General features: G+C 43.0%; 1 protein-coding gene across 1 annotated transcript in view; it reads right to left on the bottom strand.

Moving 5' to 3' along the window:
- FMN2 (formin 2) overlaps window positions 1–25,189 on the bottom strand; it is a 322,361-nt gene extending 297,172 nt beyond the window's left edge. Inside the window, exon 1 of the mRNA XM_032609063.1 lies at window positions 23,869–25,189. Within this exon, the coding sequence (XP_032464954.1) occupies window positions 23,869–25,189 (1,321 nt within the window). The remainder of the gene's footprint in view (window positions 1–23,868) is intronic.
- Window positions 25,190–25,817: the final 628 nt, after the last annotated feature.

Below are 25,817 nucleotides of genomic sequence, written 5' to 3'. Positions count from 1 at the left end.
TGAAGTAAGTCATAAAGAGAAAAACAAATATATATTAACGCATATATGTGGAACCTAGAAAAATGGTACAGATGAACAGGTTTTCAGGGCAGAAATTGAGACACAGATGTAGAGAACAAACGTATGGAAACCAAGGGAATTAAGTGACAAGGCTGGTGCTGGGATGAATTGGGAGATTGGGATTGACATATATACCCTAATATGTATAAAATGGATAACTAATAAGAACCTGCTGTATACAAAAATAAATAAAATAAAATTCAAAGAAAAATAAAATATGATACAGATGAACTTATTTACAAGACAATAACAAACTCACAGACATAGGAAAACTCATGGTTACCAAGGAGGGGGAAGAGACAAATTATGAGTATGGGATTAAGAGACACAAACTACTATATATAAAATAAACAACAAGGATTTACTGTATAGCATAAGGAATTATACCCAACATCTTGTTATAACTTGTAATGCAATACAACCTGAAAAATACTTACTTTGTTATACACCTGAAACTAACACAACATTGTAAATTGACTCTACTTCAATGAGAAGAAACCTACTAGCCAGAATCACCTACACCTGCCACCTCTGGCCCCTCCCTCCTGGCTCAGCCCACTCTGCGCTTAATCCCTCCGGAAATTCTCACTGTTGACTCACTCTGACTCCTTATAACACTTTCCTCTCACCCCCTGATGCTCCCTCTGTTCTCTCCACCTCACCAGCCACGGTCTCTCCAGGCTCCTTTCCTGGCTGCTCTGCTCAGAGTGTTCAGGCTCATTCTATGGCCTCCTCTCAACTCTTCCTGTTTTCTCTCCTATGGTCTCACCCCAGCTGCAAACGCTCCTCCCCTTAAAACCAGGCAGGCCGCTGTGACTGCGTCTGCCGGCAGAGGATGGGAGAAGCGGCATCCCCCTCGGGAACCTCCAACCAGGCACTGAGAGATTTTTCCTCCAGGGTCCCTCAACCTGGACTCAGGGAAACCTGAAACCCAGAAGTGGGTATCAGAATTGACTGCGGAAGCTTTTGGGGGCAATTTGGCCATGCGTGTCAGTAATCTTTAAAAATTCACCCCTTGACCAAAAAATTCCACTTTGGAAAACATGTCATAGGTCACTATCCAGAGTGATGCATCGCAGGATTATTGTGAAGATCAGATGAGACAACACATATAAAGTGCTCAGCACAGTTCCTGGTACAATAATAAATGGATTGTTACTAGTAAAAAAAAAAAAGAAAGAAAGAAAAACTAAAATGTCCAACTGTAAGGACATAGATAAAAAAGGATAGCTTTATGTGGATGACAGCTTACTATACAGCTGTCAGAAGTCATGTTAGTATAGAAAGAATAATGACTCAATTAATTTAAACACATTGAATATATGAAAAGGAATAAGAAAAGTAAAATCAATAGACATCACTGGAGAATGCTAGTGCACCAATAGCCACTGGTAACAGAATTAATGGGAAATAAATAGAGCATTTAATCTGCCTTTCCAGTACGAACTGGATTTTGGGTTAATAATCATACCTCGTAATTAAAGTTTTCAGTACAGGAAAATTCCAGCCAAAAATGCAAAGAAATGACAAAATTAGAAAATTGCAATCCCTAATGGTTCACTTAATGAATAGATGGGAAACCCATTATAAAAAGGTCAACTGGGGCTTCCCTGGTGGCGCAGTGGTTGGGAGTCTGCCTGCCGATGCAGAGGACGCAGGTTCATGCCCCTATCCGGGAGGATCCCACACGCCGCGGAGCGGCTGGGCCCGTGAGGCATGGACGCTGGGCCTGCACTTCCGGAGCCTGTGCTCCGCAGCGGGAGAGGCCGCGGCAGTGAGAGGCCCGCGTACCACAAAAAAAAAAAAAAAAAAAAAAAAAAAAAAGGTCAACTGAAAAATCTGCAAAGAAGACATCAAGCTGTCATCCCCAAACCCACAAGTCATTCAGAGTTAACACAAGGAGACAGGTAAACCTGGAGTGGGGGGCGGGAACTGTAAAGTCCACAGCACTGCCCAACAAGCTCCCATGCTGTCTCTCCAGGAAGAGAGAAAAGAGGCCCAAGCATGGGTCACACCATGTCAGCCTGGACTTATTCTCGCCCAGGGTTTCAGACAGTCTGTGAATGCCTAGTTAACAGACTAGTGTTGTCTGTTGGGTTAGGGCTACCCTAACACTAACCCTAAACAATGAATTCTATGTGCCTTCAATATAATGATGTCATTGTGGCATATTAAAAAGTACATTTTTGAGATGCAGACTTAAGTATTTGAGATTCACATAACATGATGCCAGGAATTTGTCCAAATTAGTCCATTAAGAAAGGGTGGTGAGGGTTGGAGGTGATGAAGCTATTACAGGGTAAATAATGCTGATAATTATGGGAGGTGGGTGGTGGTCCCATGGGGCTTCATCACACCTCTGCTTTATGTATGACCAAACTTTAACAATTAATATCTTCAATCATGTTATTAAAAAGGTTTAATGACATGGAACAGTATGTCAAAAATATTATGTGAAATACTCAAGATTACACAGCTTAACAAGGTATGCTCCTGATTCTGCAAAAATAGCAGACACGACTTCGCTTATTAAAGAGTCAAATCACTGCTGTAGGAGTATGACAAGGTTTTTTGTTGGTTTTTTTCTATGACCTGCACACCAGCTGGACTGAACTGAACTCCCCTTCTGACCAACAGATGTAATTTGACCAGAGCGGGGGAAACGGACAGAGACACGACCTTCTGTTTTGCTTCTCGCACCGACGGCTGGGGATTTAATTGGGACACACTGGCCCCAACAGACATCGGAGGCCTTGTACATAAACTGGGGAGAACAGGCTGACCTAAAGCTTCTGGACCCACCCTTCATTCTTCACTGTACAAACCAGCTCCTGTGACCAGGAAACACAGGCTCCAGGGTCCCTCCAGCACCCCCGTCCCCACCCCACCTCCTACCCTATGTGACACACAGTTGGGGTGCCCCCAACTCCTGGTCCCCTCACTCTGTCCTGGGTCACAGCACCTGTTTCTAGACAGGATGTGTTGACCACACCAACAAATGAAAATGCTGGCCCTAGAATATGAATAAGCATAACTTTTCTAAGTTCTCAGCTATTTAAACTTCATTTTACTTTGTATTTTCATTTGTTATTTAATCAACGATATTTACTGAGCTCTTACTATATACAAAGCAGCTCTAAATCAATTTGCCAAAAACCGACTTGCTAAATGAAATAACATTCATCCAATGACAGTCAAGGAACTTACTAACCACAAATGCTCTGATTATTTCTGAACTAATCGTCTCTCCCTCCTCCCATATGTCCTTACACACTTAGTAAACTTCAGCACGTGGAGCCGCTTTGCACTCATACTACAGTATCCCCGCGGGGTTGGTTCCAGGACACCCTCGGTACCAAAATCTGCAGCTGCGCAAGTGCCTTATATTAAAGGGCCTAGTATTTGCATATAACCTACACACATCCTCCCTTTAAATCATCTCTATGTTACTTAATACCGAACACCATGTACATGCTATGTAAATAGTTGTAAATACAATGTAAATGCTATGTAAACAGTTGCTGGTGCCCAGCAAGTTCAAGTTTTGCTTTTTGGAACATTCTGGAATTTTTTTAAAAAAACATATTTTCAACCTGCAGTTGGTTGAATTGGTGGATGCAGAGAACGCGTGGATACAAAGAGTTGACTGTAGCTATAAATACTCCTCTTGCATTGCTAAGCAAATATCACAGGGCTAAACATGGAAACAACAGTCAGGGGACAGTCCTAAAGGACTATTTACCACCACAACAAATCTTCTAGCACAATGAAGTAAAATCATCAATCTCTGCACTGGAGTTCTCTCGGGTGGGTGAGCAGTGACACTATAAAAAGCAGAAAACCTTTTACTTGGATAGAACTATACCATGTAAAAGGCATATCTATATCTACTGTCAGCTTTGAAAAGCAGAGCAAGGATTTATCCCCGTGATTTCAAAGAAACCAACTGAAGAACGAAAAGGTTCTAGAATCTGCCTGATGTCCTAAGACCAGAAAGTGGCAGTGCCAGAACTGGACGCATGCTCTGCTTTCCTAATTTTTATTCCAGGCGTCTTCCACTTCTGGGTGGGCCAGCAACTCTGGGAAAGTCTTCTGACCAACATTCTGTGCTAAGATATAAAAGACAGAGACCACGAGGTCTGTGCCCTGCAAGGGCTCACGAGCTAGTCATAATGACCAAAGCTCCAGAAGGAATACTTTACATGTACTCTATTTAGAACATGCTCTCTTAACTAAACATCCTTGGTGGAAATGGCAGCAGGAGGCGGGGGTTGTTGGCAGCAAAGACAAGATACAACCAAGCACTCAGGAGTCTATCATTTGCCAGAGAATGTCCTGGTCCACCAAGAATTTCATCACGAGGAAAACACGCTCCTTGTCCATAATAGCAATAAAACAGGACAATGTAGGCAGGACACCCTTGCAGAAAGGACACAGAGTAATCGTGATATCACAGAGCAGAGAAAGCCTCTGGCTCCTTCTCCATCTACAGGAGAAAATAAAGTATCTAAACAGGAAGAGAAACTTTTAATATGTGGAGACAGCAGGAGACTTTTTTCCCCTAGCCTGGATAATGCATGTAACTTTTCTGTTTCTATTGTACTTTTTGTCATTTCTAGGATTAAATAACTCAGTGACAACCCACCACTTAATTTTCAGCATTTTGGAGCCAGAAGAAACCTTAGTGATTATTTGCCTCAATCCTCCAATTTTGCCTAAAAAGAAATCAAGGCCCAAATATTTGAGTAACATCCCAGGTTATACACGGGGGAAGGCTAGGTGTGAGTTTTTATGTTATCCTGTGTCCCATAATATCACTAATTTATAATCATGTTTTTAATTTATATTTTAACAGCCTAGAAACATAAAATGGGTATTTTTCCTTTTGTGTATGCTGTAATGGTTGAAGGATGAACACCGTAATTGCTATATTCTGAAAGGCATCAACATAAGTTTTTGTTTCCACAGGCCACATATCTTATGCAAAGTAAGAGTTAAACAGAAGTCTCATTATGTTAAACGTTTTTCTGACTTTATAGCTCAGACATATCTAATAAATTTCTCCTGAAATCCTATATTATCTAGCAGTTGAAATAATAAGAGGAAATGAGGTTGTGGACCAGCAAGTCCACAACATTACTGATAATTGCTTAAGTGTATGATGGAGCGAGCAGAGAGAGATCACATATTATGTACAGATCATCATACACTGATGACCTCTGCAGGATAAATAAGAAAATAGAGACAGGCCAAGTACAATCGAGTGGAAATTAACATGTCTAGTATCAGATCCACAAGACTACAAGTTTCACAGTGACTGAAGGGGTCTCAGGAGTATTAACATCTAGAACTTTCTCGAGGAAAGAAGGCCGGCATGTGGTCAAATGGCTGGACGTGTCACAGGAGGTGCAAGGATCCAGCTGGGCCCACCCCCAGAGACAACACCACAGCTCACCAAGGGCTCCGCACACGGTCGCAAGCTCCCTGCACCCCAGGCTCAGAGCCCACCAAGTCCACAGCCAGGGCTGGTCCAAACGCTGTCACAGGAAGACACCTGTCCTCAGGCTCTGAACTCCAGGGAAGGAAGGGAGACAAGATATTTTAAACTTTATAAAACTCTACAGACTGGGTACAGATTTGCTGATGGTCTATCTGAGTCCTTAACAGTAAGTGCCTGTAGTGCGTCTTCACATCCGTTTTGAAGAAGTTGACTGCTCTGTGTGGTGACCTGGGTCTCATGTGTGATGCATCTTGGTTACCCGACACTGAGAGTATGGAGAATAGCAGTAAAAACTATGCTCAGCATCAACTACAATAAAACATCACACAGAGACAGAGCATTCAAAAGTGACTCGGTGTAGAGAGCTCTGACAAGAGTCACTGAACAGTCTACTCAAATTTATATAAATTTAAAGCTCAGTTTTGGCATCCATCAAGGCTTTTTTGGGGGGAAGAGAAAAAAGAAACTATGCAACTTCAGTTGATCAAGGACTGAAACACGACAAGAACAAGCTGAGAAATTTAATCAAATGACTCTAATAAAATCACCGAAGTAATATCATGGGACATATGTGACAGTGACAACCAACCCCTTTTCAGGACCTATGTTAGATTACGGATGTCTCTGGTAATTTCTTCAAAGATCGTGAAACAAATCAAACTTCAAAGGACAAAATTATAGAAATGTCAAAAGGAAAAATGCTTTAAAAATTTCTGTCTATTATGTTAAATCAATAAAAGTGAGTCTAATAAATGGCAGCTTTAAAATACCTCTGGCTGAAGAGTTTTTTTACATATTTAAAGCAGCCCCAAATAAAAGGAACGAGACACACAGACCATCACAGCTGCTCTGAGCTTTTGAAGTCAAACATCACTGACTCTTCTAGTTGGAAGGAAAGTCAGTAGTCATGTTCAGCCTCTCCAGGTTTGTGGTCACATCAGTAGATCTTCAACCAGCCTCTGAACATCTCCAGTAAATAGTGAAATCGCCCCTCCCAAGACCAGTGGTTCCAAAGCTGGACCCTCTTTGAGGGACGCCTCCCTGACGCTGAATGAATCACGCAAGTGTTAGCAAATCTAGCTCCTCCGTCCCAGACACGTTCGATCTTCTTCTTCAACATCAATCTCAGGCTTAAAATCTGTCCTGGTCAATGGAGAGCCATAGAATAATTCTGAGAAGACCATTAAGAACTCTCCTGGAAAGAAGGGGATGAGTTTTGTTTTTGTTTTTTAATTTCAGAGGTATATTTTAACAGGGGTTAGTGACTGGAGGATCTGATCTGAGGAGGAAATGCGAGGAACTTGCTAACTTTACACCTCTCAGACTTCTGACTGAGGAGATGCTGTTACCACCCACTAGGCAGGCAATGAACAAGGGAGCAGGGTGGCTTTGGAGGACAGAGAAGCTCAGCGTGGACCGCCTCCCACAGCCCATGTCAAGATTTTTTCAAGGCAAGAGGAAATCTGCGTCTGAAATTCACAGAGAGACCTGAACCATGCAGTCATCCACATTCAGGGAAAGGGTTCCCGGGGATGAATGTTCAGATGGACTGAAGCCCAGGGGAAGCAGCATGTACTTAGCAAGGGTCCGGCGGAAGAAGAGGACCAGGAGAAGGTAACAAAAGCCAGCCCAAAACGAAGGAGGCAAACCAGCAGAAGCCGGTAGTGGAAACCAAGGAATGTGGGGTTTTCTGTTTGGATAAAATATACAGTGGTTTAAATGATGTTTTTTGAAGCATTTTTTTAATTAGACATTTTTATTAATGTTGAGTGTGAAACACAACCTACTAAATTAGAATATTAATGACATTTCTGGATTTGAGGATTATACCTTCCCCAAAAGAGCACAGATTCACAAAGACTGATAATATGTAAGCCCAAAAAGAGTCACAGTAATTTCAAAACAATCTACACAATGTACATTATGTTCTATGATTGTTTCAATTATTTTGCTGTAAACAAAGATTATAGGACTGCCTTTACAATCCCATATGACTATTGCGATATTGTGATTTATAATAAGAAATATGCATTTGGTCTTTGTCCAATTTCTGGCACAGAGCTTCTAAAACCCTTGGCATTTCCTCAAAAATATGAGTGAAAAAAGTCAACATCATTGGTTGCCAGCGGTGGGGTGAAGTAGGCAAGCCTGACAGCCAAGGAGCTTGAGGGAACTTTTGGAGGTGATAGATATTTTCTGTTTTCTGGTTGAGGTGGAAGGTTATGTATGGGTTTATACATTTGCCAAGTTTATTAAACTGTACACTGAAAATGGTGCATGTTGTTGTATATAAACTATACATCAATGAAATTTACTTTAGAACTATCTGACTTAGAATGATTTCTAGCCTACAATTAGACATCCAAATTTCCAGTAGTTATGAAAGTGAAATAAAGACATTTTTAGATATAAAAGGGCTCAAATATTTGCACAGTGTATTCACCTTCTCTAGTTAAGGTCCTAGAGGATACACTTCAGCAAACAGGGAGAAAACCAAAAAATAGAAACTTACAGGGGTCCAGGGGAAATGGAGGATGTGAAAGGAAGTCCAGGAATGATAGGTGATCAGCAAGGTTAGAGAACAACAATGTAGATTGGAGCAGGGGGCCTGAGTCCTCTGGAAAGGCGGCCTCCGGGGGAAAATAAATTTATCTCTTAGAGTTCATAGGGAATATTAAAGATATATTTAAGTCAAAAATTTTGAAGCATCTGAAAAATTCTCCTAGAAAAGCAGGAAAATGAAAAAAATAATAATTGTTAACTCCAGGAAATAGAAAGCATGATATAAGAAAGGACATTTGAACAGAGTATACGATGACTTTGCAGTGACTACTATTTGCATAGTCCTAAGAATCTAAATATTAACTTTTTATTTTATAAAAATCTGTGACCTCTGTTACGGAATTGGGGGCACAGGAGGTAATAAGAGAGGTAGATGTGAGAAAACTAAAACCCCATCTATCGTGATGGGGAGTTGGAAATCGAAAATGGAGATATTTTAGAAACAATTAGGCAAATGCCAAAGAAAACTGCTACACAAGTTGTGAATGGTTGCCTCTGTTGAAAGGGGAGTAATCAAAGGATCAGAAGGGGCAAGTCAGGAAACTGCTTTTATTCATGAAAATTAAAGCTAATAAAAAATAGAAAATGTCTTCTAGCTCTAAAAAAATAAAAAATAAAATAAAGAACAAAATAAATAAAACCCTTGGACTTTCCTAAATGATTGGAGCAAAAAAGGTGTCTTGATATTCATAACAAGCCCCTTTCAAGTACACTAAGTTTATGTTAATGCAGTGACTTTTGGAAGCACCTAAGGATGGGGGCTGGTTGTCAGGGGAACCAACCCTGTCTTTAGTGTTGGAACCTTCAGTCCCACCTCTGACCTCCAGGGAGGAAAGGGGAGCAGAGCTGGAGACTGATTCAATCACCAATGTCCAATGATTTAATCAATCAAGCCTGTGTAAATAAGCCTCCATAAAAACCCAAAGGGACAGGGTTCAGAGAACTTCTGGGTCAGCAAACAGGTGGAGATTCAGGGAGAGCGGCACCCAGGTGCTTCGTGCCCTTTCCCCATACCTTGCCCTGTGCATCTCTTCCATCTGACTCTTCCTGAGTTATATCCTTTTATAATACTGGTAATCTGGAGAGTGAAATGCTTCTCTGAGTTCTATAAGCTGCTGGAGAGAATTAAACCCAAGGAGGGGGCTGCTGGAACCTATAAGCTGCTCAGTCAGAAGCCCAGGTGACAACCTGGACCTGTGACTGGCATCTGAAGACTGGCAGCCTTGTAGGACTGAGCCCTTAGTCTGAGGGACCTGACACCATCTCCAGGTAAGCAGTGTTGTCAGAATTGAGTTGAATTGTAGGATACCCAGCTGGTGTCCCAGAGAACTGCTTGGTGATGTGGGGAAAAAACCCACACATCAGAGTTAGTGTTAGAATCGTAGCTATAAACCACAGAAATGACTAAATAACCTTTAGGTTTAAAAAATATTCATAAGGGAGATCCCATAATACTTACAACTGAAAGACAATGAAAACATTTCTTTACCCCAACAATAACCAGAAACAATTCAAAAGTAAAATACCATTCCCATTAACAATGAAACATATGAAGCACCCAGAAAATAACTGAGCAAAGAAAACACAAACTCTCCATTTAAAAAAGTCCAAAACTCTATTAAAAGGACATAAAAGATGTTCTGAATAAATGAAGAGGTCTTCCAGTCTTGGATGACATTATTAAAATAATAGTTCTCAATATAATCTACAAATTTAATAAACTGAGCACCATCAGGACTTTTTAAAAACCTCACCCAAAAAAAAAAAAAAAACCCTCAACCACTTAATTTAAATTTATATAAAAAACTATAAGCCCATCAACGGCTAAGTCCTGATAATGTTCAAACTTTGAAAAAGGGGACACTTCTCCTCCAGGTAATGAGACATATTGCAAAGCACATTTATGACAGCTGTCTGGTACCCACCGAAGACAGAAAAACATCCATGCAAGGAAGAGAACAGACCCTCAGAGAGGGTATGGGAATAATCTAAAGATGGCATTAAACATCCATGAGTAAAAATTGTTTAGTAGACGATGCTGAAGACTTTGCTTTGCCATGTGTGTCACACCACACGCTCAAGAGGACTCTGGACAGAGCAGATGTTTAAATGTAGATGGTGAATCAATAACACTACAGAAGGCTGGGGAGGAGAGAATGTTGGTGACCTGAGTCTAAGAAAGGATTTCTTAAATGAGAAGAAAATAGCACAAACCACAGATGAAAAATAGATCTGATTATGGCAAGATTAAGTACTTCTGTTCAACAAAGGACACAACAAATTTTAAAAAGGGATGAAATGCTAGGGGAAGATATTTATAACATCAAAAATTGATTCTAGGGCTTCCCTGGTGGCACAGTGGTTAAGAATCCACCTGCCAATGCAGGAGACATGGGTTCGATCCCTGGTCCGGGAAGATCTCACATGCCACGGAGCAACTAAGCCCGTGCGCCACAACTACTGAGCCTGCACTCTCCAGCCCGTGCGCCACAACTACGGAAGCCCACGCACCTAGAGCCCATGCTCCACAACAAGAGACCCCACGACAATGAAAAGCCCGTGCATAGCAACGGACACCCAACACAGCCAAAAATAAATAAATAAGACAAATAAATTTATTTTTTAAAAATTGATTCTATATGTCAAAATTTCAACAATTACATAGAACTGAATCCACTCCAAATAGTTTAAATAGCAAGAGACTCACGGCAGGGTATTCCTTGTCTTACAGAGTCTTGGAAGGGCTGAAGACAAAGTAGAGACCACTCACCGAGCCGTGACTGAGAACAAGGCCACCAAAGCAGTGGCCACTCTTCTCTGATCTAAGGCCTGGGTCCCAAGAGCACACTTGGCTCCCAGGTCAGGAGGTTTCCCAGCTGGGCCACCCCTGCTGCCAACCCAGAACTGGGCTGTGCCCGCCGGGGCCACACCAGGGCCTGTGGGAAGTGGTGCCTGGACACCAGGCCTCTGCTTGGCTTGAAAGAGCAAACAGCAGAGGTCAATCCTGGACCTTGTCGAGGTCTTCCAGACGTGGCACGAATTCATCCAACCTAAACCACATCTAAAACACAACCTACAAGGGACTCTGAGAAACATCACTTTTACAAGAGCCTACAATGTAAGGAAAGAAGACCAGAGGGGGTTTACCAATGCTCCATCACATCCTCAACACTGGTAATAGAGCCGCATCTGGAATACACAGAGAACCTCTGTGACCAAACAAGAAAAATCAGGAAACCTTATAGAAAAGGTACAAAGATATGAACAGGCAAGTCACAGAAGGGTAAACCCAAACAGCTAAAAACACACAAAGTTTTTCTCAAAGGCATTAGCCATCAGATAAATACAAAGTAAAAAGTAAAACAATGACATACCACTTTCTCATTGGATTAGTAAAAATTCAAAAATTAGATAAATGCTGATTTGCTGTGCTAGCGAGTATAAACTGAGAGAAATATTTTAAAAACTAAACTGGCAGTACCCATACAAATTAAGTAAATTTTCATTTTTTTAACCTAGCAATCTCACTCCTGAATATACATTCCAGAGAAGTTCTCACACAGGACCCGTGTGGGAATACTAATCACAGTGCTGTCTGTGGTGGCATCTAGACGTCCACCCTGGTGGATGCGGAAATCAAAGGTAAGGACCATCCATGGCCACAATACACACCTCCAGGGTCGAGACTCACATACAACAGATATGAACAGTGTCCCTGGGGCTGGACGACCCAGAGGAACTCTCACTCTTTGTAACAGAATAAAGCAGTAAGAAACAACCCACCTGATAAACATTCGCCAGGAAAAATTTGTACATTTTTTCCCCAAAGGCTCCCGAGTTAAAAAAAAAAAAAAAAAGCAAAAGAATGAAGTCTACAATTCAGACTGTTTGTATAACAGAAAATTAAATACACACAGAAATACTACACACTTTACAAAAATACGTACAATTTTAAGGATATCAATCAAACACATAAAAGCTGTTCCAAAAAAAATGCTGTTCCCTGCATCCATGAGGGAGGTCAGAATAGGAAATGAAAATACAGAAAATAAATCCAAGGACAACGTGAAGAGTTCTGCATGGACTAACAATGCCCTCAGGGTACCAATAAACGCACACTTCTGTCCTCAAGACCAGGGAGAGAGTGTCAGTAAGACCTAGAACTACTAGGGAGAGTACGAGTTCCTGAAAAAGGACTCGGAACATTCAAGACAGGGGAGGGACAGAGACTAAGCAAGGGGAGAAAAACTGCAGCACAGTAAATAATAATATACAAAAGTGTGTATATAAGAGGGTGTGGAGGAAAGGGAACCCTCCTCCACTGGTAGTGGGAATGTAAATTGTGCAGCCACTATGGAAAACCACTGTGGAAGTTCCTCAAAAAACTAAAAATACAACTACCATATGATCCAGCAATCCCACTCCTGGGCATACATCCCAAGAAAACCATGGTTTGAAAGGATACATGCACCCCAATGTTCATAGCAGCACTATTTACAACAGCCAAGACATGGAAGCAACCTAAGTGTCCACTGACAGATGAATGGATAAAGAAGATGTGGTATATATACACAATGGAATGTTACTCAACCATTAAAAAGAATGAAATAATGCCATTTGCAGAAACAGGAATGGATCTAGAGATTATATTAAGTAAAGTACAGAGAAAGACAAATATCATATGATAACACGTATATGTGGACTCTAAAAAAAAATGATACAAATGAACTTATTTCCAAAACAGAATAGAGTCACAGACATAGAAAACAAACTTATGGTTATTAAAGGTGATAGCAGGGGGAGGGGTAAATTAGGAGTTTGAGATTAACACATGCATACTATGATATATAAAACAGATAAACAAAGACCTACAGTATAGCTCAGGGAACTATATTCAGTATCTTGTAATAAACTATAATGGAAAATAATCTGAAAAAGAAAATATATATATATGACTGAATCACTTTGCTGTACACCTGAAACTAACACAACATTGTAAATCAACTATAGTTCGATTAAAAAATGGTTAAATAAATTTTTTTTTAAATTTTAAGTATATATATATATATATATATATATATATATATAATATGTAATCATTTATACATAGTATGTTGTACTTTTATATATATGTGTAGTGTATATGAACTTTAGTCTCAGGGCAAGAGGGAACCACTGAAATGTTTCTACTCTGGGACCGGCCAGTTCAGCTCTGTATTTTAAATAGTGGACTCTCTTGCCTTGTAGCGAATTACTGGAAAAGAGCCAGACTGAGGACAGGGGGAACGTTTAGAATCTCAATGTTGGATAATCTTTTCTAGGAAATGTAGAGGCAATGGGAATAGAAATTAGAAGACTTATCAAAGAGAAATTTAAGAATAGAGAAAATGGAAGGACACTGAGGTCAAGTTCAAGTATGAGAAGGGTAAGAAAACCAAGGGGTGTGGCGAGGCTGGACAGCCAAACCTCGGTTGGGAATCCCAGGAAGCAGGTATTTAGAGGGAGGGAAAAGAGTAGGTACAGTGACCCATTAGACACAGTGACACTCCTAGACCTGTGACAGCTCAATGACGAGCCTGATGCAGAAAGGAGGGGGCCAGAGGTGCAGACAGCCGTCCACTGGATCTACGCGGTGATGAAGCCAGGAGGCCACATGCTCAGCTTTTATTATCCTGAAGCAGATGGTAGTGAAAATGATCTGCGAATTTAGAGTCAAGTGAGGCTCCTTAGAGAAATCATCCAAGTCAGAGATAAAAGGCTTCCAGAATCAACCCTTCACTTACATCACATTTTCAGCCCAGAGACAAATGGCTCTCCACCTAAATCACTGCAGTTCTTATTCAGCCTTATTAGCTCACCAACAATATACTGGATCCAACGGAGTCAACACATTTTTAATTTTTCCAAGAACAAAATAAAGACACATCAAGCCCTATATCCTGAAGTAAACTGCCAGGATACTATCCAAACATTTTACACCCTCAAAGCCGTTTAACCAAAATAGCACAGCAAGGACAGTGAGAAATAAGTGCTGAACATCCTGGGTAGCTGCAAAATGTAATACCTCCCAAGGAGAAACCACATCCCTCACCTCTCCAAGCAGCAAGTGCTGGTCTATAGCTTTGAAACGTGCTGGGTGGGGGAAATTATCTACAAGTATATGTTTGCAAAAACCATCTGTATTGTTACCCCATTGTTTTTATGACTCTTCTCAAAGATAAGACTTTTATGTTAATAATGAAGAGACTCATGGCTTCCAAAACTTTCCACAGAGTATTCAAATGCATTTGTTTGGAACCCTGAAATAGTTCCTTTCTAGCCCATTTGTTTCTTAATGAGCTTGAACAAGCTGCACTACTTTAAGGCCAATAAAACTTTTTAAAAAGGTAAAACACCTAAAAGCTCTCAAAACGTTTTATCTGTCTAGTCTCTTCAGAAAATTTCATGTCAACGCAAACTTCTAAATGAAATACTCATAAAAGTTATTTAAGTAAGTGTATAAAATAGTATGGAAAATTGAGGACAAAACCAATATATTAAAGTATACTGAAATAATTTATAAGAATTAGTACTACTACTTTTACTGAGAAGTTTAAACTAAAAGGAAAAATGCAAAGCCTATAGCCCATTCAAGAATCGGAGACTCTTATTGTCCTTAGATAATGAATCTAAGGATTTCCTCAATGGATGTGGTGTCACTATTAGAATTTGGAGTGTATTTAGACTCCATACACTCTAAATCCTTGGGTCATAACATCGAACAACACAGCCTTCCCTTCTGTAGATTCCATAAAACAGGTCCACCACCCACCATACCCGCAGTCACTACCCTGGTGTACAAAAACACAAGGTCCCAAGTGCACAACATAACAGCTTTCCAACGAACCCAAATCCCCTTTAGCATCAATTAACAACTGATCAAAACCACCACCGTCTTACCACCAGCTAGTACCGATGCCCAGAGCATCTTTACTCCACAGTAAAAGCGGTTCCTCGGGCTTCCCTGGTGGTGCAGTGGTTGAGAGTCCGCCTGCCGATGCAAGGGACGCGGGTTCGTGCCCCAGTCCGGGAAGATCCCACATGCCGCGGAGCAGCTGGGCCCGTGAGCCATGGCCGCTGAGCCTGCGCGTCCGGAGCCTGTGCTCCACAACGGGAGAGGCCACAACAGTGAGAAAAAAAGTTGCTCCCCCTACATAGGGATTTTCTTCCACTCTAACAGTAAAGTTTTAAATATGCAAAGTATCATTATCTGGAGAAAAGGATAACTCCTGGAACCATCACTCCTATAGAATTGCTGGGATGGATAAGACTTGGAGGAAGCAGCTTCCCACCAGGATTACACTCACTTTTACAACCTGGGAAACCAGGGCACTAAGAGGAGGTAAGAAATTATCGCCACGTTTTACAGGAAACCAGTAGTATACTTAAAAAGGGAGGTCGATGGAAAGACTTCTCAGCCTGCACTCCTGCCGCAGTGCTGCTCTGTGTATAAAGCCACAATTTAAATGACACAGAATTCTTCTCCACACATGTGCACTAGATCATGGGTTGGCCAAAAAGTGCCTTCGGTGTTTAAGTAAAAATAAAAGACACATTTTTCATTTTCACCAAGAACTTTATTGAACAATGTATTCACCTTTTTGTTCCACTACCTTCTGCCATTTTTCTGGCAACTTCATAATTCCACCTTTCCAAAACGTTTTATGTTTTTGAGCAAAGAACCGTTCCAGGTGCCTTTTACAGTCTTCCAGGGAATTGAAATTTTTTCCATTAACAGAATTTGTAAAGAATTCTTCTTAAAGAAATAAATGGAAATCTGAAGGTGCAGTGTCTGGTGAATACAGCGGATGAATCAGAACTTCCCAGCCAAACTGTAACAGTTTTTGCCTGGTCATCAAAGAAACATGTGGTCTTGCGTTATGCTGATGGAAGATTACACGTTTTCTGTTCAAATTCCGGAAGCTTTTCGTCGAACGCTGCTTTTAGTTGGTCTAATTGGGAGCAGTAGTTGTTGGAATTAATCGTTCGGCATTGAGAAGTAGCTCATAATAAAGGACTCCCTTCCAATTCCACCATATACATAACATCACCTTCTCTGGATGAAGACCGGCCTCTGGTGTGGTTGGTGGTGGTTCACTTCGCTTGCCCCATGATCTCTTCCATTCCACATTGTTGTACAGCATCCACTTTTCATTGCCCATCACAATTTGTTTTAAAAACAGAACGCTTTCATTACGTTTAAGTAGAGAATCACATGCGGAAATATAGTCAAGAAGGATTTTTTTCCCACTTAACTTCTGTGGACCCAAACATCAAAGCGATTAACATAACCAAGCTGGTGCAAATGATTTTTAACGTTCGATTTGGATATTTTGAGGATGTCAGCTATCTCCCGCATGGTATAATGTTGACTGTTCTCAATTAATGTCTCGATTTGATCGCTATCAACTTCAACTGGTCTACCCAACTGTGGAGCATCATCCAGTGAGAAATCTCCAGCACGAAACTTTGCAAACCACTTTCGACATGTTCCATCAGTCACAGCACCTTCTCCATACACTGCACAAATCTTTTTTTGTGTTTCCATTGCATTTTTACCTTTCTTGAAATAATAAAGCATAATATGCCAAAAATGTTGGTTTTTCTTTCGTTTTCAACATTAAGATGGCTACACAAAAATTCACCAATTTTGATAACGTTTTTTAAATGCACGCTGATGTGACAGCTGTCACATACAATCTAACAGAATTGTTTCGAATGAAGTTAGAGACAACTAAGTGCTACCAGAGCCACCTTATGGAGAAAACCGAATGAACATTTCGGCCAACCCAATACCACCAAGACCCTTCTGCCTGAAGCATAAAAAGAGACCCAGGGAATTCCCTGGTGGTCCAATGGTCACAACACGGGGCTTTCACTGCTGTGGGCCCGCGTTCCATCCCTGGTCAGGAAACTAACATCCTGCAAGCTGTGCAGCATGGCCAAAAAACATACTACTACTAATAAAAACTTTTTAAATAAAAAGAAACAAGAAGGAGTAGGGTTTAAGCACTTTTAAGCATAATTTTAAAACACAGCAAAGGCTTAATTTTCTCAAGAAATTATTCTATTCTCCCTGAAAATAAAAGGGACTATTTTTGGCCCATTGCAGCTCTGGCATAACAGATAATAAAGGCTCCAGTGGGTCCAAGGTACGGTGCACAGAGGAATGGCAGAAATTTTCCCACCCAGTGAATGCCTCCAGGTACATCCTTGAAGGGGACGAAGATACAAAGGTTTCCCTCTCTCTCTCCCACAGTGGAGCAGGTGTCAAAAGACAACACTTCTCTGGCATGGTCAGCATCCTCTTCTAAGCATCCAATAACTTATCTTTTGTTCTTATCATTCTGATGTTACAATACCTCGATTTACTAACTACCATTTCAAATTGACTAGAAGTTTTATTTTCCATGTATTTATATATTTAATATTTAAAAAGCCTCAGAAAGCTTTCAATCACTAAAATCACATCCAAAACTATCAAGTCACAAGGCAGTACATATTTGTTTCTTCCTAATGGGCCCTTCATTCTCAATTTCATTAACATCAGGTTGTTACTTATAATGCAAAAGCAGGAATGAAGGGAATAATGAAATTTTCCTCTTCTTTCATTACCAACAAAATTTATATTTGGAAGCTTAGAGTTACTGCATTATCATTGCTATGTTAAAATCAATCCACAAAAATCAGAATAGATGTTCTCTCAACACAAATTCTACCAAAGTATCATTCTACCTTCATCACTGAGTCAATCATAACTCAATGAAAATAATTTCCACCACCCAAAAATGTTAGTAACTTTCCAACTTAAATTCTACTAGTTTTAGTTACAATAGATAATCAACTCCCCTGTTTGAAGAAAATGGTGAACGAGCTTCATAAAGGCCTCAGTGTGCTCAATGTACACCTGACTGACTGGCACACAGCGGGCGCGGAGTAGGTACTCGCAGAGGATAGACAGGAGCGGGTGATGAATGGACAGAATCAGGTGAGCAGGCAAGGAGAAAGGAAAAGCAGAAGGAAGTGAGCAGGAAGACCTAAAGAATCCCCAAATCCAAGAAGTATACATGATATGATATAGACAGTAAGCACAGAGATGCAGAGATGACCACCAGTCAGGCCCAACTGGGAAAGATACCAAAGAGGAAATGGGAATTCAATCAGCCTTTTCAGATGCTAAGTCAAGAGAGACAAATTGTGTTACAGGAGAGTGAAAACTGTTAGACAAAGGCACAAAGTCAGGGGAATGAAATGACTGTTCATAGAACAGTAAGCAGATTAACTTGACTAAAGTAGAGAGTTTCTGAAGGAAACCATGGGAGGTGAAGCTGCAAAGCCAGGGGGGTAAATACTGTGCCTCCTCTACCCCACCCCCCTTTAAACACCACCACCTCCCCCAATCACACAGTCATCCTCCACCATATGCTTTCCTTATCCAAACCCCCAAGCAAACTACAATTCCTGATAAAATGACAAAAAGGCTTACAATCATAGAAAATGCAAGAAAAGAAAAAAACTGATATATAAACAATTTGCAAAAAAAAACCCTATTGACTAGAAATATTAATTTTCAACAAGTATCGGATTACATCCTTCCCAGTGTTTATACACAATTTCAGAGTTGTTTTGTTTTGATGTGACAAATTTGGTTTGGACCACTTTGAACAATGTAGTCCATTAAGGCAATAAACCAGGACAGACAAGTAAATAGCACCAACTGTGTGCCTTCTATGTACCAGGCAGAGTTGTAGGGGCTTTACATACACTATTTAATCGTAATCGTAATATTATTAACTCGAAATGATTCCTCCACCTTCATACATATGAGAAAAAATTACTTAAGAGTCACCTAACTGAACAGCCAGCTAGGATGCAGATATATCTGGAATACCAGCAGTTAGAGGAACCACAGTTGCATCACCCAAGGTGTGTGCTCAGCACCTTTTTAATGGAATCAGAAGGAAACACTGCTCTAAATGCACCTGCTCAAGTCCATGTACACATGGCTTGTATCCAAATGCCTAAATGCATGAAAAGCCAGGCCAGTGGGGTAAATGACTTCAATCCAAACCACAGCCTTACAGGAACCATGAGAAAGGATATTTTAGACCAAACTAAAATGATGTGAGAACAGTGCTACCTGTCCCAGCTTATGCTGCCAAATCTGATTCAAATACATGAAGCCCAGTAACGCAAGATATAGAGGAAAAGACGGCATTCTTGTAATCCCCTTTCCTGTCATAGTAACACTGATGCATTACACACCAACAGGGGTGATTTCTGACCCTCACTCATTTATTGGTCAATAACTGGACGTCTACACTCTGTCAGATGCTACTGCTGGATATAAGACTGCTCCAGGCTCTAAAAAGTTCACAGTCTAATAACTTCACAAGCAGCGTGAGAAAGTCTGCGCTCCTAGAGAGGGTTTTCTCTCTACTTTGATATAAAAATCAAGATAACCTTTAGAAAAGCCAAAATGAGAGTCATGCAATCTAAATTTTAAAGCCCACGCCCTTTATTGACTAGCTGGTGCTCCAAAAGCTCACTGACACACTTTATTTTATTTTATTCACATTAACAACAGATTTGGTTTTCTAAGTACAGATCCTAGATGGGCCATTGGCTACTTAATGCCCTGAGGTAAGTTACTTTACCTGCCTGACCATGGTTCGCTCACTGGGAAAACGAAGATAAACAGCTAGACCTCAAGACTATCATAAGGATTTGAGATAATTATGTAATGCACCAACACAGAGCCTGGCATTTAGCAGAAGTGCAATAAATATAGCTAACATCATAATCACAGGATTCATAAACCAATAACAAATTGATCACAAAAATCAAATTAGAAGTAATGGGGGGGAGTGGAGAAGAGACCAAAGACAGCTCTAAGAATCAATAGCTGACGGAAGGAAAAAGTCAAGAAAACCACACAGATACAAAACCTCAGCAACAGCTAACTAGAGTCACCAGCCTATTACACTTCAACAGCAGTTGAGGGCAACAGCAGTGTTTTCACGGGATGCAACCATGATGGGTCTAAAAGATGACATTAAGCCAGTTAAAGCAGATGAACCATTCAGGCCACGTGTTTAAGAAAAAGAAGGATAAGCACATAATTGACTTTGGAAAGACTTCTATCAAGAGTGATTCAGCATCACAAATTTAACATTTCACATGTCTACACTTTAACTGCAAAATTCTATTCACAAGCTTGTGCTGTAAGGAAAGCATGTGCAAAGAAATCTCTTAAATTTCATAGCCATTTTTGCACTAAACACTGAAAAAGATGTTTTTTCAAGCAAATGAACTGTGAAATTTCAGTGTAGTGGCCTAAAACATCATCAGCTCCTTAACAGCTAAAACAAGATAAAGTCTTGGTCCCCAAATAAATGTTATTATATCTGCCAAAGAAACACAAACATGTGCCATGGAGATCTCTTCACTCGAATTTTCTCCCTACATTTGGAAGGCAGTAAAAAGCAAAAAACATCTATCTGTTCCTTCCTGCAGAGCTGACAACCCTCATTCTATGGTTTAAAAATAAAAGCTGTCCATGGAAGTTTAGAGATATAACTATCACCTGCTTCAAAGGCAGCTGGCAATTAATTGATCCAAAGACATGCAAATTAAGGCCAGAAAACAAATTCCCTGAGGACAATGCTAGGGTTCCCCAGGGCTCTAGTAATTTCCAAGACACCCATAAAATAGGAGAGGATGGTAAAGAACCAAATGTAAAGCCAAATGACAAGGAAACAGACAACAGCTGAGGAACAGAGGCCTGTGTCACCCTGGATTCACTCGACCACCGCAGGAAAGCTTCCGTGAGAGATGTCTGGAGAAAACCTGCTTCACTCTGACCATCAATCACCCTGCATCCAGCCCAAGAAGGCCACACGTTCAACAATGAAAGGAATTCACCTTATTAATAACAGAAACTTGGAAATCTCCTAAGTGAAGGCCTTAAATTCTATAATATTTTTTAATGTTTTTACTCCATATGAAGTCTTACAGTGTTGAACACCCAAAAATGAGGAATAAGCAAGAACAGTCAGACTCAAATCAGTAGACTCAGCTCCTATTTTTGGCTCAGCCTCTGAATGAATCAGTGTGACCTTGGAAAACTTTCACCTCTTTACCTCCATTTGCCCACCAGTTACAAGATTCGGTTAAACCTACCTTTATTTTTTTTAAGAAAGTGAGTGAGATAAATATATAGAAACTGCAACACAAATATCCACTGGTTACTGGCCAACTATAGCCAAGCATCACATATAAAGTAGGGAATGCCTCTTATGTATCACTTATGCGTGGAATCTAAAATATGACACAAATGAACTTATCTACAAAACAGAAAGACTCACAGACATAGAGAACATGGTTCTCTGGTTGCCATGGGGGAGGGTGTTGGGGGAGGGATGGAGTGGGAGGTTGGGGTTAGCAGATGTAAGCTATTACAAATAAAATGGATAAATACCAAGGTCCTACTGTATAGCACAGGGAGCTCTATTCAATATCCTGTGATAAACCATAATGGAAAATAATATTAAAAATAAAGAATGGGGGCTTCCCTGGTGGCGCAGTGGTTGGGAGTCCGCCTACCGATGCAGGGGACATGGGTTCGTGCCCCGGTCCGGGAAGATCCCACGTGCCGCGGAGCGGCTGGGCTCGTGAGCCATGGCCGCTGAGCCTGCGCGTCCGGAGCCTGTGCTCCGCAACGGGAGAGGCCACAACAGTGAGAGGCCCGCGTACCACAAAAAAAAATAAATAAATAAAGAATGTATATATGTACATAACTGAGTCACCTTGCTGTACAGCAGAAATTAACATAACATTGAAAATCGACTGTACTTCAATAAAGATATATAAAGTGGGTGATGCCCATATTAAAGCAACTAACTCTGCACAGTAAAAAATTCTGCTTGGAGATGTCAACAAAAAAACCCAGGTACCTCTTCAACAGGAATCCTGTAAGAGTCCCAAATTTCAAGTTTGGAAATACTTATCAAATTTAAATGAAATGCTAGCTCCAAGAATACCCTTTTTTTTTTTCCTTAATGGAAACAAAACTTCAACCTATTTAGGGTCCTACGATCTTCAGGACTCTGACCAATCCTCGTATGAATTCCTGCCTCCTCATCCCTTGCCAGGAGGTAAGTCACTGCACACTTGATGCACCCAGAGTACTACATCTCTATGTGCACTTGTCAGTGAGGCTTGGAAAGGCAGAGACATGATTTAATGATCTTTATATCACCTAGCATCTAACACACTGCCTGGCATAACATGGCTGCCCCGTACACATAGATATATATATTTGTTAAATGAAGGAAATGAATATATTTGAAATTCTAAAGCAGGAAAAACCATTAATATTAATGAATGATCTTAATTTTGGTGATATTTTCATTTCTAGAAAAATATATAAAATGAGTGTTACCTAGATAAGGAGGACATACTGAATTTCTTAACAACATTAAATTCACAAAAGTTAACTAAAGAACTTTCCGATCCTCTTCCTTCAAAATCAGTCTTTTGGACGTTTTTATGTTTCTTTTTTGTTTTGTTTTGTTTTATTTACAATTTATCTAACGGATATTAGACTATAAATATTCCTTTAACTTAACCTACACGATATTGGGAAGGGAGAAGTAAAAGAGGGACAGCAAGCATGTAAAATGAATCAAAGAGGCTACTCTGAGGTGTAAGAATCTATAAACGTAAAATAAAAGATAGCCCATGGATGAAATTTAAAATGTGGCCAATACAAGTAAGTACCAAACATGAACAGCATTTAGCTAACTAACAAGCATCCATGCTCTGGAGAAACATCATCTACTGTTTCATAGATACCCTATTTATTAAAGCCACAGAACCTAAGATTTTAAGCTTTTCAAATTACATTTGAAATTTTTAATCATTCAAATACTTATCACTACCTACCGGGACTTGCACGAATTCTCATTTTCCCCTGCTCCTTAAATTCTTACACTCAATTATTTCATTTAAAAATTAAGAGAAGTTAGTAAACATGAAACAAGCTGACACTCTACCAGCGGGCACTTAAGGAAAGGCGTGGGACCTACGCAAGGATAAACTCATCGCACTGCTCCACATTTTCCGCCGTGAGCCGACCGTTCAGCCGGCTTTGCCAAGTCCATATGGACGCTGGAAAGGTACCAGTAGTAGCATCCCGGGTGCTTTTGGCCTGCTCACCATCACTGTCTCCAGGCTGGGCCATGAAACTAAATGTAAATGATGCCTAATATTCTAGATCACTATGCATTAATTTCCTGAAAGTATGCATCAGATTTGGTTGCGTCAGCAACCAGAAGTGACCACCTAAGTTCACTACGGCGTCCACGCCGATCGCTGAGAGAGAAACTACGTGTCACATGCGTGCACATGGGCGTGTACCTCAGAGCAGTCCTAGAATAGATGATGTGTCAGAGGACCGTGAACAATCTCCTTATTTTTAATGCTGTGGGAGGAGGAAGGAAAGAGAATGATGGCTTTGCAAACGGTGCCAAAAAAGGAGCCGATCTGCCTGGCGTGACCCGGGATATTTTGGAGAAGTGGACAGAGCGGCCCTTGCTCCCGATGCCTTAGGACAGAGGCGCCTAAGCTGCTCCCTTTAAGACCCTGTGTACAAACGGAAACGTCTCCGAGGGGCAGGCGCCCTGGGCCCCGAGCCCGGCGCTCACCTGCGAACACGTCCTGAAGACCGCCCGCCCCGCGTTGCGTCAGGTGCGCCGAGACCCCCGCCCCGGGCGCTCGGCCCAGCTCCGCGGTCCAATCGGCCGAGCGGCTGCGGCCCGCGCGGGGTTTCCTGGCCGGGGCGGCGGCAGCGGCGGCGGCTCCGGACCCCCGGTCCAGGGAGGACTCCGGCCGTCTCTGGACCCGGGGGCTCTGGCTGGGGGACGGGGCCGGGGAGGGCCCGGGCGAGCTGAGCTGCCGGGTGGTGGTCCTGACGTAGCAGGGCGCCAGGAGCGGGCGGGCCCGGGAGCAGCGCGGGCTGCGCGCCGGGCTGCAGGGCGGGGAGGCGGCCGCGGGGACACTGGGCCTCAGCGCGCCCTCCTCGCGCGTTGCCCCCGGCCTGCGCGGGGCCTCTCCCGCCGCCGGGCCCCACTCCGCCCCCGGAGAGCCTCTGGGCGCGTCCTCGAAAGCATCCTCCTCGCCTTCCTCGTCCGTGTCCGCGGCCCCTCGCTCCCCGGGAGCCGACCCGGGAGACGGCAAGGCTGCGGCCGCGGGCTGTTCTGCAGCCGGGGGCCGGTCGGGGCGTGCGGACGGCGCCGCCTCGGCGCCTGGGCCCGGCGGGGGTCGGTCCAGGCCCGGCAGGGCCCCGGGCGGGGGGGCAGCGGAGGGGGGCGACGCCGGGGGCGACTCGGGGCTCAGGGACTGCTGCTGCTGCTGCTGCATCTGCTGGAGACGGATCGCCTGCTGGATGTCCGAGAGCAAGTCCTCCTGCTCCGCGGCCGAGTGAAAGCTGTAGAGGTCTGTGTCTGAGCCCGAGCTAGTCCTTTGTCCATCCTGCAACCCCGCCGCAGTCTCCGAATCCTCGGCCACCGCCGGGCTCCCGACCCCGGCGGAGCCAGGACCCCGGGGCCGCGTCACCTCGGAAGGGTCGGCACACTCCGTATCGGACAGGCCCGTCTCGTCGGCCGAGAGGCTGAGGTCCGGGATTTTGGTGACCAGGGAGTGGGCGCTGTCCAGCTCAACGGCCTGCAGGGCCTGGGGGTCCAGCACATCCTCACGGGAGCCGCCAGCACCTCTGCCCTTGGACAGGGTCTTCCGAATGCGCAGGTTGGAAAAGACCGAGGCCCTCGGGTCCGACCGGCTCTTCTTCCTGCCCGGCTCCCCACCGCCGCCCCCCTTGCCGTGCCGGCCCGGCGCCTTCTTGCCCCCGCCCGCCTTCTTTGTGCCCTCGGCCTCGCGGAGCCCGGCGGCATCCTCGCTGCCGCCGCCGCCGCCTCCGTGCGGGGCATCGCCCGCACTCCTCTTCGGCTTCGCGTCCTGGTTCCCCATGCTGCTGCCGCCGCCGCCGCCGCCGTCGCCGCGGGCATTCAGGCCATGCCAGCTCCTCTGCCCGGCTGCGCTGGGATCCCGAGGATTCGGGCGGCGAGCGAGCTGCTGAGAAGAGGGAGGCCGGCCACGCACCTGCCGCGCTTCGCAGAACGCGCCGCGGCTGCGCCCGCCCGCGCGGGGCTGAACGAGCTCACGCAGCGCCGCCAATGGCCGCGCGGAACGCACAAGGCCCCGCCCCTGTCTGCTTTCAGCACCGCCCCCTCCCGCCCCCGGCCCTTCGGCCCCGCCCCCCACCGCTGAAGCGCCAGGAGCGCGTCTGGGTCTGAGGACCTCAATATCCGCCACCGGAATCCAATGCCTGGTCCCTGCTGAAGGGCTTGGCAGCTGGAAGATCCACGCTGAACAAAAAAAGAAAAAATTTAAAGGGGAAAAAGGAAAGCCACATTCCAGTTTAGAGGTGCGGTAATCTCAAGGCCACATACACTACCCCCTCCAACCTGCCTGCAGAAGCATGGCTCTTTAATAAATACTGGTCGAATGGATTGGTCTTTTCTTCAATAACTGATCATCTTAAACACCGTTAATGTGCTTGACATATGGTTTAGGAAAGGTTACTACACACAGTGCT

This window comes from Phocoena sinus, chromosome 16 (genome assembly GCF_008692025.1).
Source record: "Phocoena sinus isolate mPhoSin1 chromosome 16, mPhoSin1.pri, whole genome shotgun sequence".
Taxonomy (NCBI): domain Eukaryota; kingdom Metazoa; phylum Chordata; class Mammalia; order Artiodactyla; family Phocoenidae; genus Phocoena; species Phocoena sinus.
This window is presented reverse-complemented; position numbering and strand designations above follow the sequence as displayed.